Source organism: Zonotrichia leucophrys, chromosome 1A, assembly GCF_028769735.1.
Source record: "Zonotrichia leucophrys gambelii isolate GWCS_2022_RI chromosome 1A, RI_Zleu_2.0, whole genome shotgun sequence".
Taxonomy (NCBI): Eukaryota; Metazoa; Chordata; class Aves; order Passeriformes; family Passerellidae; genus Zonotrichia; species Zonotrichia leucophrys.
In genome coordinates this window covers 63192645-63205934 of record NC_088170.1, presented here as the reverse complement: position 1 = coordinate 63205934, position 13290 = coordinate 63192645, and the positions used below count along the sequence as shown (strand labels likewise).

At 37.9% G+C, this 13290-nt stretch overlaps 1 protein-coding gene across 1 annotated transcript in view; it reads left to right on the top strand.

The window, feature by feature from the left end:
• The first annotated feature begins 1142 nt into the window (after nucleotides 1–1142).
• The window catches only part of SEMA3E (semaphorin 3E), a 129472-nt gene continuing 117324 nt past the window's right edge, over nucleotides 1143–13290 (top strand). Inside the window, exon 1 of the mRNA XM_064702967.1 lies at nucleotides 1143–1973. Coding sequence (XP_064559037.1) covers nucleotides 1691–1973 — 283 coding nt within the window. The 5' untranslated portion in view covers nucleotides 1143–1690. The remainder of the gene's footprint in view (nucleotides 1974–13290) is intronic.

Here is a 13290-nt window from a genome sequence, read left to right as displayed (position 1 = left end):
CCCAGGGATGTGTACATGACCTGCTCCTGGAGAACTGACAGGTACACATGACCTGCTCCCTGCTCCTGATTATACAGCAGCCTCCAGGAGTCCTTGGGCATTCTGAGGATTTACTTCTGTCCTTTCACCACAACTGCGTTTTTTCTCTCCTCTGTCCTAGTAGTTCACATATTTTATTCTTCTTGAACAGATCTGTCCTCTCCCATCCATGTATCCTGCTATTACATTTATTAGCATTTCATTATATTATTGTTCTGGGTTCTTTTCAGTTTGCTGGCATACAGACATGTCTTATTAAATCTTTCTCTCCAGATATTATTATCTCTGGTTGACTACCAATTTTGTTTGAGTGCGTTATTGTCAAATGCATATATTAGTTTTCATTTTCCTTTCTTTGTGATTCTTTTTCTGTAAAAAACAATGAGAAGTATAAAGACTTAACGTGACTTTAATGCTTCATCCTATTAAAATAGTGCAATTGTTAATGTCTAAAATGCACCTTGCATAATCCTAAATGATTATATGCATGAGATCTTAATTACAGAGAACTTTATTCCTTAATTAATGTATTCCAGACATCTGTAGTTTTGATGTATAAAAACCTAGTTCTTGCCATGGGTATATTTTAAGTCACACATGCAAAAAAGAGATGAAGTTTTCTGGTACTTGTTAGCAGTATAAGAGGTAGCTGCTTGCACTTTTAAATCTGATGCTGTTAATCATCACAGTGCTTGGATCAGGCTTTTATATTTTTTTAAATACTGGCCAATCCTACAGGTATATATTCAGATTTATGTTAAATAATTTTACTGACATATATAAATGACCTCAGGTTCCAGACTCAGAGACATTTAAAATGTAAAGAGGAGAAGCTAGTATGTAAAAGCACATAAATGGGGGAAAAATGTAAAAAGCAGCTCCTTTTTCTTTAAAGTGAGAAAGTGTATACAGCTAGACTCTTTTTACCCTGATCCACTCAGGAGCATGCTGTTTAACGACACTGAGTGATAATGTACTTAAATGGTTAATGCAAGGGTTGATCCTCCTCTAAAACTGAGCTGGGAACAAAAGCTGAAATGACTTTTTGAGAGGGAGGGACAGGAGGAATTCTGCCCCTTCTCCTGGCGTTTTACAACGTGAAACCACACAGCGATTGAGGAATCAGAGCACGGCACGTGGATTAAACGCTTCCTAGGAGCAGCCAGGACCGTGCATTGCCCAAACCCTCCCTGAACTTTCCCGGTGAATACAGTAGCCTGACAGCCCGGCTTCCCGCTGGGTGGATCCTGCAACTCCAGGAGGCTATGGCACTTCTTGTTTTTAATTAGCAAAGGTGAAAGGTGAATTAAAGCTAGCTATTTGGCAAGTCAGAGCAAGGGGCTGAGTTCTGAGGAGCACCAAGGAGGAGGGTGCTTTCTCCTTTTTTCCGTGTTGTGTTTTTTTTTTTTTTTTTTTTTCTCCTCTCCCTCCCTCCTTCTCTGAATGAATTGCCTTGCAGGAGGGACTGAAAATACAGCTTCTTCCTGAATCCACTGGCAGAGTTACTAAAGACAGCTCAAGACACAACACTGCAGAGTAACGCCTTGGAATGTCCTTGCACTTTATAAACAATTATCCTAGGGAGGGGAATATTTTTACATGACATTTGCACAGCCTGACAAATGGCTAGCTGAGGCTGTGTGCTGCTCTGATGAACGCTGAATTTCCCATAGAGACATCCCAAAAACTGACCAAAGAGAGAGAGAGAGAGAGATCTAACTGCACTGGCAAAGTGGAAGTTGGAGCCTTAAAAACACCCCAGCAAAACAACAAACAGCAGCAGTTCAGTGAAGAGAACAAGAAATTTATCCTGGGCAGGATGGCATCTGCTCAGGACCTTCTGATGCTGGCACTGTGTGGCTTGTTACTGGAGCTCCCGGCTGGATGTCACGCTGCAGATACGAGGCAGCCGAGGTTACGTCTGTCACATAAAGGTAGGTCAGTGTGTCAGGTTTTGCAAGACTTTGTACTCTGCAAGTCCACTGCCTTCACTGAATGCATTGCATCGGGATTAAATTATGGTCCTTTGATGGAGTAAAGTGTTCCTGTTCAGAAATCTTGAGAATTGTTTCCTTGTGCTAAGCTGCATCCTAGATTAAGTTTAGTGAATTGTGGAAGACTTAAGGTACTTGCAGTGATGATTTTAGACTACTGAAATATTCTTCTACCTGAAAGTGTGTTAGATTTGCATGTCGTTCTCTCTTACTCTCCATGCTGTAAGAAGGCAGTCAGGTCTCTTATTAAGAGGGAAAGAAATGGAGAAGATAACCTAAAATTATTGCTGAATAAACATGCATCATGTAACCCTTGAACAATTAAATGTCTATTTCACTTTTAGAATTCTATCTGTCTACAAATATAGCTAAGGCAAAAGGACTGAATTCCTGTGCAACCATATGATTCATTTTCTAAACTAGCAAGTGTCATCACACTATAATTAAAATGAGTACCTGCCAATGTAAGTCTGCTTGCTGTTTCACTGAGTTAGCCAAAGGAAAAATGTTATTTTTTCCGACATATTTTTATGGAATACTTAGAACTTTTATTTTTGCTTAAAATTATTTAAGTCTCAGCTACCTGAAGGCTGAACCTTTCTTCCTTAGCTCCTTCAGTGTCTCTGTTCTGGATTGCATGTCATTTAAACTCTTCCCTATGATTTGGGTTTAATTTTGTATATGTATAAAATACCTGTGCATAGCCATGGCATTTCAGTTCTCTGCAGCAGGGCATACATTTGTAGATTATATACTTACACAGGTATGAGAGATGGTCATTGCAATAGGAGAAATAAATGTAATTGTGCAAGATAAAGTGATGATTGGCCATTCAGTGATGTTTGGACATTACCTCTTAGGCAAAGATGAAAACAAAATGCTTTTTTGCTGACATTGTTGGGAATGAGCAAATTCCAGTTTACTCAAGAACATCTCAATGGCTATACAAGTAATAACTAAGCTGCATCAGTGTGAAGTACATCAGAATACCTATTTTAAGAATGGCTAAGTTTTAAGAATTAGCAGCATCTAGAGATCCATGTGTATACAGCTTTACTCCTAACAAGGTTTAATTGTGTTTTATATAGCAAGCTAAATTACCAATTATAAGGAAGGGAGAAGCTGAATAGGATAATTGGTCTGAAAGTCTTGCTAGGAAGCTATAAGAAATGGGGCTTGCTTTTATAGGGCTATGAAATGTTTTAGAGAAAGAAGTATTTTTTCATGGAAAGCTGTCTTGTAAGTAAACAATTAATTGCTCTGAATGAAATAAATTATATGACCCCTTTTAACACATAAACCACTTTTAACCTATGGCTTCAGAGTACAGTAGGAATGAGTGCCAAATGCTGATTGCATAATCTTTTCACATCCTTACTGTTGAAAATGTGCATTTGAATATTGATTTATTTCTAGATGTAACTGCTAGGGCTCTAATTGTTACTGACATTTTGCTTCTGATGGGTTAAGGGGGATGAGAAAAGCACAGTAAATGAGACAAATAGACCAAGTGTTATGTTGGTTCAGGACTTTGGCTTAGCTGAAAATTTTGGCAAGCTCCCCACTGTGGTGCTGTGACTATTAACTGCTTCTCTGCTCACTTGTAGTAGTAATTGCTTTCCAATGGTTGGAACTAGTGTACATTTCACTGCATACTACTTCTCTTTTCAGCAGTGAGCCAGTAATTTGGCCATAACACATCATAACTCTGATATCTTCAAAGAGATCTTAAAACATCAATTTCTCACAGAGGGCCAAACCTTACCTGCCTGATGGCAGCTCCCTCAGATCCAACAACACAGAAAGATCTGTCCTCATCAATTCCCTACCACAGTCACACACATCACCATGTTGTATTTCACCTTGTACAATACCCCATCACATTTTTCACCCTTAGGAAATGAGATTGATTTTACAAGCAGCGTTGCAGCCAGGGAGTGCCTGACCACATATCTATCCCCAAGCAAGGGTTGGAAATGGCATACCTGCCTGCCACCCTGGGAACAGCTACTGCAGCCCGCCCTGCCACAAGAATGTAGTGACCCAGCACGAATACAAAGAGCAAATGTCACTGCTGTCCTCACTAATCAAACAGAAGCAGCAGGAGGGACCCTCATCTGAATTGCATTTGCTCCAGAGAAAGGCTGCTGTGGGTACCAGAGAGCTTGGGGAAGTTACAAAGATGTGGGTGTGCACCCTCTGTATGAAGGTGCTTCAGCCTGTCCTGTGAGTTGCTGTTGGGGCACAGAGAGAGGATGAAACCCTTAAGTGCAAATTTTCAGTGTGGAGTAGCTGCAGCCTCAGATAAAAAATTCACTGCCAAGACCCTGCAATGGAAGTCAGCAGGCCTGCTCACTGCCTCCCTTTGGAACTGCAGATGTTGGTGGCTAGTTGGAATTCAGGTCCTTGCAAGATAGGTCAGTGCTGACTGGAATGTTAAGAGCTTCTGTGATGAGTATGATGAGGTTATGGACATCAGATTTTTTGTTGTTGTGGAAGAATAATTGAAACCAGTCCATTTAAAAATCTTGTTTCCATTCAATCAAGAGAACACTTGCACGAATTAGAGTGTCCTTTGATTTTTAACAATTCACAAATCATCTCTTTAAATCACTTTTAAAGTGGTGCTCAGTGAAAGTGAGTTAGTGGCCTGACAGTGAAGGGGAGCCTTTTGCTCTCCCAGCAAACCAGACCTTCACCTGCAGTGCACACATGTCTCCAAACCCACAGCAGCAAGATCAGGTCCTAACCCTTGCAGAGGGGTTGCCTGATGGATTGGAATACCACAATCCCCCTGCCAATTAAGGGATGTATTGTGCAACCCCTGTTTGACTCCATGGCCATTTACTCTGCTTCAGTGGGAATTAATGAAAGTCCTGCACTCATGAACTACTGTTAAACCTGTCAAGCCAATGCAAACTGTAATGGTGATTTTTGCTAAGGCAGGTGATGGTCTCAATTCACAGTAAGCTCAAATGTGCATGTTGCCATTTCTTTATCAGATGTGACTTGATCCTATAATCACCTAGCAGTCATTTTATGGTTCTAACTTCATTTTTAGTAAGTTGAGATAGGTTTATATCCAGAACTTAAAGGTGTTTTCCTCAAACCATGATCTTGTGTCCATTAGGAAATTTATACTGCAATCAGTACCACTTGTGGTATTAGTGTTATGTTTGCACTAAAGATCAGTGTTTGAAGATGAGCAACCAAGATCTGTGTACTCCAATATCTTCACGTTGATTTGTAGAGATAAACATGTGTTATAGCATGTCCATATTACAGAGAAATAGATTTCTGCATTATTAAGTTATAGGTTGACAACTTCATTTAAAAATCATTAGCTCATTTTACATACAGTACAGACTCTGGCTAATGAGGTGTTAATGGAAGCCAAGCTTCAGCCCCTGTTCTTTATAGGCTGCTGGTGAAATTCTTTCCCAGTATCCCACAGTTTGAGTTCTCGCAATGGGAAATATATAATTAAGGTGAAATCAGCACACACTGCGTGTTAAAAAGAAACTATTTACATTACAGATTGAAGTGGATTGGGTTTCCAGAGGACAGGAGGGATATATTTTTATAAGCCTAACAGAGCTACACTGGAAGCATGTGGGCCTGAAAGGCACATGAAGGACATAATTGTCTAATTCAAGCATTATGCATGGTTTTATTTGTATTTCTAATTGGTTTGGGATGGATTTTTTTTCCTACTTCATAATTATGGTAAAGAACAAAGGTAATACAGTATGAAAATGAGATGTTGAGCCTTTAGAGTGGTCTGTACAGTTCTGTTGCACGATGGGGTCTGGTGCAGTTAAATGCAGCAATTTGCACATATTGAGGGATCTGTTTTGTGTTTTACCCACTGTGTTCTCTTGAGTGACTTGAGGGGATTTGGCATTACCTGACCCTCAGGTTGTGCAGCTATGCACTGGACACTGCTCTTGTCTGGAAAAAGTGTGGGTAAGAACCAGCTGTGCCTGCCTTACCCTTTGAAATATGTCTTTTTACCTGTTGTTGGAACTGCTTTCAACTTTCTGCAGTAGAGTCAAGCTGCAGCAGGCAGAATGAGCAAACTGAACTTAGAAGGAAATCATCTGGGTTATAAAAATGTATTCTCCAAGCACAAATATTTCAAATAGTAACATACTGTTAAGGAAGGGAGAGATGAAATGTTGCAGACAAAAACTGATACTCTCCATGCTCATAGTCAGATTTTAATATGTAAATGTGTAATATAAAACATTGAATGTGGAAGAATTTAGTTTTTTTAAGGCTGACTAGTCATCCTGGAGGGCTGCTGAGGTCTGTTACAGCAGAAAAAATGTTTCGTTGCCATTTGCAGGAACTGGTTTCAGCACGCCTACTTTAACTTCCCTGATATTTTCAATTTAGAATTTATTGTAATTAAGACTAAGAGTTTCACCATGTTTATCCATGATATCTTCCTCTGTTCTCTAGCTAGAGGGCAGTAAAATTTACTCAGGGACTAACAGTTCCATTGAGTAACAAAAATGTAGGGCACATTTAGACAGTCACTTCCGAATTCTAAAGTAGGCAAATGTTTAATCGAAGTATAGTATTTTTAATTAGTAATCACCTGGCCACTTAAATCCTGGCTAATTAATGACCAGCCACATAACCTAAGGCTGAATTATGACTGGTTCAATTTCATACATGAAAATGTTTTCTATTTCTAGCAGCTTTCACTGGTTTTGAATGACTAGGAAAGAGCAGTTTTCCTACCAAAGCAAATTCAAATCCAATAATCATGTTAATTCATGCTTGATATAAATCACCTTGACTTTGACCAAGATAAGGAACCAAATTGTGGTCTTTGTTTATACATAGTTCAGAGATTTCTGTGTACAAAAACAGTAGAGGATATCATATATGTATTCACACACATGCATATATACATATAAATTATATATATATATGTATGTATCTGTAAAATATGTGTGTGTGTATATAACAGATTGAAGTTTTTTTATTTCTTACATTGAATTAAAGAGCAGTAAAATTCCAAGGGTTTAGAAACGAATGGTTTTTATTATGGCTCCACACATAAATGTGCTTGGCTATAAGGGCTGATAATGAGAATTAAGAGTGTTTGGAAAAAACACGTGATGAGTAATATTTTATCATTCTCAGGGCCACATAGAACTCAATGTCTGCTTAGAAATATCTTAGGCAAAGATGCACAAGCATCTCAAGGCCACTTTTGAGGCAGAGAGGAGAGCTTTTGCACTTCCCTCTTGATAGGCAACTGATTGTCTACCAACATTTAGGACAAAATTCAGGTTTATTATCTACCCATATCACAAGGGGTGACTGCTAGGAAGTTCTGGAGTGCTTACAAGTAACCTTAGAGTGCCTTGATCAGTGAGACAGGGATTTTTTGGCAGAGAATGTATGCTAGTTCCTTTCATAACTGCACTTTGTTGACAAAGGCTGCTGTAAGTATTGCTGTAGCAGAGCTCTGGGGCCATAAGTGCCACGCCAGGGATGCAAGGAGCAGACGGTTTGCAGCCTAACATCAATCACTTTCCTGTTCCTGCTTTAAAGCACTATCTGAAGGTGCAAGATCAGAATATCCTGCATGTTGCTGCTTCTCTGCAGCTAGCTCCCTGCTTTCAAAGTGATAACACCATCTGCTATTTTAAGCTCTTCATCAGATATCGTACTCATCATTATTTCACTGAAAGCAGGCGTTATATTTTGCTTAAATGAAAAGAGGATTAATGCTATTTACATGATTTACAGGATGGTGTGCAAGGGTGAGCATCTGTGTCAGGCCTTTTGAGGAACTTTTCATCAATAAATATACTGAAAGTGTGCAATGGAAATTTATATATTATTAAAACTCTTGCCCTGGTTTTCTTCTTGTAGCCAGGCAAATGTGATGAAGTTATAGCATGCAGACAGTGTAATTACAAAAATCATCATTTCTTGAAGAAATTCATAGCCTGTAGAAATAAAGATAACAATCTTTGTTTTACAGGGAAAAAAGCCCTCTTGAGTATACTATTTAAAATGTTTTGTGTTGGTTAGTTAATGTTTGGCATTTATTTAAATCAGTTAAGGATTCAGGATTAAACATGAAAGAGCATGTTGAAAAAGAATGAAAATATTGCATTATAAAAATATGTAGTACTTTAGCCATAATTTCAAACTCCTCTTAAGAAAGGACTTAAATAATTTTGAAGAAATAATATTTGAGAAGTTTTAAAAATAAACTCAGTCTTTAAATTGGTGAAAAATTTGAAATGTCATCACCAAGATTCAGTTTGAGGAACTGACTCTACTGAGCCTACTGTATATATTAAAACAAAGGAAACCATCATGATTCTCTCAGAGCACAATTTCAAAACCAATGTGTTTATCTCCATTTGACAAATTCCATTTTGTCCTTGATCTTGGTTCTTCTGATCACCCTCAAGGCTACAAATTCATGTTTTGGAAGAGAGATTTCTCCTTGTTAACGACTTCAATTGAAATCTGACTTCAATGTGCATTTCCTCTAAGCATTTTCTTAGTTTAAGCTATAAATTGATATGCTTTCACTCATGTTGCATCCCTTTGGCAAAGTATTTCATAGCAGTCTAAAGACTATTTTTTTCCCCTTTCAAAACAATGTAAAGCAGGACTGTACCATTATGTATTCAGTTTTTTTCTTGCCCTGTGATGATTTTCATACTTATAAAAATCACTCAAGCAAAAGTATTTTAAGATAAATTTTGTTTGGTGAGTTTTTTTCATGTTTTAAGACGCAATGTTACAAACAGAAGGAATGGTTTCTCTGATTTGTCTCAGGGGTTCTTTGTGGCATTTTGATGCTAGACCTCTTCAAAGGGTTTGTAAATTGCAGCGCATTACAATCAAGCATCCAAATGCACTTTTTAGCTGCACTGCTCTTGGTGAATATATGATCTTAGTGATGAATCTTTGTTCCTCTTCTGGTCTACCCCTTCTTATTCTACCTGAAATTGAGAGGACCTCCAGAATGTCAAAGGTTCCTTTTACAGTTTCTGTGCAAGTATGTACAGGAGGTCTGCAACCACAGAGTTGTCAAAGGGATGCCTGCCAAACATCTTGGCCCTGGCATGACACCCAGCCTGTGTGTGCAGCCAATAGCTGCAAAACTTGATTCGCTCATGTGGCTGCAAAATAATGTTTGATGAAATAAAAGTTGAATCTCATCTTTAAATTACTTTTTATTAGTCTCAGGTGAAAGCAGAGAATTGGCAGTTGTTTATGTCATGTCTTTCTGCCGTGTCTCGCTGGAGTATACCTGGTGTGCTTTATTGCCTCTTCTGTCAATCAGGATCTGCTCAACTCTTATTAAAAGTCAACAAGAGTCCTCCAGTTACATGTAATGATCTGAGATTTGTTGCTGAATGCAGTGTTGTGTTTCAGACTGAAACTCCATTTGCCCTGTGGAAGTGCCAACCTTTTCCCTCATAAACTCCACAAGAACAGAACCAATTCTGTGTCCCAGGAAGCAGCAATAATCCATCATGTTGTCTTTGCTTTTCCATGGGGAAGCACAGTGCCACAGCACCCTCTGTAACTCACCTGCCTGCTGCTGGTTGCCTCTTGGTACTTAGACCTCCAGTATCAAGGAATGGATTAAAAACTGGTTTTGCCAACTTCTGCACATTATAAAGTCAATGTAAAAGAAACCTTCTAATGGTCAAATGGCAAAGCCTAGTTTGACATATACGTGTAACATTCGGAAATTATATTACCATTCTTTTTGAATTTTCATATCCAAAGTTCCTAATTGTGAAGGAAACTTTCTAGTCAAGGAAGATTATATGAGAAGCATGAGACTTGTCTGCTTTGTGGGATCTACTGCAATATAGTTCAAAGGATCCTTATGAATAATTTTTTTCTGTATTTTCATGCTAAATAAAGGCCAAAAATTTCATTAATGAAAAATAAAAAAAAAAAACCCAACATAAACTCAACCAAAAAATGTCTAGTAGTCAAAAATGGGAGAAAGACAAAAATATCACTGACAGCTTCTCCTATCCCTTTGGCCTGAGCAAAAGATGTTCATTATTTATAAGAATTTGATGACAGGCAATATACAGTACTCTTCAGACTGTGATTTGGCAGGAATAGATATAAAAAAAAGGTTGTTTATGGTCCTTGTGAAATCATGTTGCTAGCATTTTTACTACATCAGTAATGAAGAATTTCAGGTTTTAGGAGATTTGCTTGTTCAGCATTTGCAGTTTATCGTCCCAATTTTTTTTAAATCCCCAAAATATATTTATATGCAAACATAAATTCTCAACCCATGCTAGACTCCTCTAACATAATGATGGGTCTTTTTTTTTTTTTTTTTTTCCCAAAAATAATTCTCTAAACCAAGGGACCATTGCTTGGAAGATAGGCATTCAGTGAAAGAAGATTTAACTCCTCTTCACATCCTTAATGTCTCTGTTCTCTACTTCTGTGTTTATTTTCATCTAAAGGATTCCTGACTTCATACTGTGAAGCAATTGAATCTTCTGTGGGGAGTCAAACAATGGGGTTTTTACTGTTGCTAAGTTTGCTTTATAAGCTCTTTCTTACAACACATTTGTTTAATAGGCCTAGTAAAGTGGTGAATGCAGCTGTAAATATATCTTTTATTTGTTGATGTGCAATAAACATCACAAGGATTTTGGTCTTTTCTTATTCTGATCTTCCTGACACTGGTGAAAGGAAATGGTACAAAATGAATGAAAAGTGCCTTAAACTGATTGCAGAAAACAACAGACCCCACATACCTAAGGGTTAGTACCTTGTTTCTCTTTTAACAGATGGCTTCTCCCAGCAGTGTTACTAAAACTTAATAATAGCAAAATAATAGGTTTCTTGATGTGAGGGAACTATTCCAGATAGCACTATTCACTGGGGTCATCGCTGAAGGTCATTTTTCATCCAGAAAGTTAAAGGTTAGCAAGTGTTGCTCAATTCCATGAGCTCCTGCAACTCTTTATTTATGATTAAGCTAAGTGCTCTCCTGTGGGTGTGTGGTAAAAGCCAAGAGTAAAGGAAAATAAACCCATTCCTTTATATATTAAATATTTCATCCTAGTTGATTGAGAATGGTATGATGCAAAGCTTGAAAGTATGTGCTGTCTGGGAGCCCAGAAAGACATAAGCTCTCTTGGAGATCTTGTTCTTATTAATGTTGTTGCTGAGAAAATGTCTTGTCTTTACGTGCCCTTGTTTACATGGAGTTAAGTCATTATTCTCTCTTCTCTGCTTATCTTAGGCATGGCCATGTCCCCTGCATATTTTCAGGTTACACAAGCATCTGGGATAGCAGTCATTTCTAAACACACTGCTGAGAAGGTGTTAAAGTATTCAGCAGGTTCAGCACTTATTATAGCTCATAACCAGGCTGTAAACAGTCCCAAGCACTTTACTGATTCCATAGTATTCTTTGTTGAGTGACTGCAGCTTCTGTGGTTTAACACTCAAGCTCTGCAGTGGTTATTTCATTTCTAGAAGAATTGAGTTTTTGTAAATAAAATGCTTCACGTTTAGAAGCCAAAGTTGCAGTAAAGAGTGTTTCTCCAGCAATGGCTCTGAACACAGTATACTGTCCTTAAATTCTCCTGCTAAATACATGAAACCTTTATTACAAAAACAGAATAATTAATACAAAAGTTGAAGAGAGAGCTTATTTTACTATTTACAATAGCAAATCTCCCATAAACTTTTGTGACTACAAAGTTGTCAGCATATTGCTTACTCCTGACCATACTCTCTGAAAGAGGTGATCCATTTGGTCATTGTTTCACCTGGAGGTGTATTTCTGCCTCTCTTGAGTTTAGAGGGGGAATAGTGGTCAGCTTAAACCAGAGCCCTTACATTTCAATAAAAGTAAGTAGGATGAATTTGGGAAGAATGTCTGATGATAGGTCTAGCATGTTACACATGCAAGGATAAAACCCTTTGCCTGAGAATGACTTAGTGCAGAGTTTGCAAGCTGCAGTACTATTGCCTTGATAAACTATAAGTAAAGATATTATTCCTAAGCAGTGTGTCTTTGACCTAATAATGGTCTGGAAGAAGAGGATGGAGGTGTAGTCATTTGAGCTCTGTAAGTTGCTCCCAGAGCTGCTGGACACAATTGTCTCTGCCCCACAGTCATGACTGATGTGCTCTGCACCTGCTTCCATGCACAATATGCTGATTTAGATTAAGCATGGCATGCTTAGGTTAAGAAGCTTTCAGAACAGTTTAAACTAAATTGATGTACTTTTGTGTGAAATAAGTGAGCCACTCACAGCTGTCTGCCATAGCTCAGCTACTCCTCAGCAAAGAAGCAGTAAAAATCAGCTGGAGGTTAGATACAAGCTAGGTTATTTCCACTGCACAAAAAGCGGCTTTAAAGACTGCATCCTAAAGCTATGGTTCTATAAGTATTTGATCTTATGTGTGTACTTTTAATTATACAAATTGCTTCTTTGATTGAAAGTTAAGTTGGGGTTTGTTTGCAAGATCAAAATATATGGCATGGATTTTTTGAGGCCATCCCTGTAGTGTGATCCATTAAGATCAATGACAAAAGTTGTCCTATTTTGTCCATACCCCAGGCATTACAAAGCGACTTTGAAAATTCTGATTTATGTGTAAAATTTCACTTTCTATTTTATTCTCCAGTTAAACACTTATGGAAAATCTTGAGAATTACAACTTACTGCCCTCCTTTGTCATAAGGAAAATTGTATTTGCAGGAGATGATTCTTTCAAGCTTTTTAGAGCACTGTAATATGTGTGGGTACATGTCATTTAGAATTGTGGAATAAATTTTATAAGTGCTATATGTGGTCTCTGTAATTTTCTTGACATGGAACAACCCCTTTCTTAGAAAATGAAACAAGTTACTTCATAATATCAGGCTAATGGTTTTTTTTTTTCTTTTTTTGTGGTTTCACATTTACTGCTTTAATGTGTAATAGCACTAAAATCCTTGAGCTGTAAAATTAGATGCCTGGGCTGTTGAAAACTCCTTGTACTTCTAATTTAAGAGTTAAACAAAGCAAAAAAATTGCAGCATGGAGATTTGAAAATAATAATAACTAGTGTTTGTGCATTCTTGTGAAACAGTTCCTAAAGTGTGCTGTGAATTTGATAGCAGCATAGAAATGCCTTACCTTGGGATTGTTGACAGGTAACAGAGATATTGACATTTCCTGATATCTGATACCAGTGCCTTGGAGTGTTGCAGCACCCATGGGGAAAA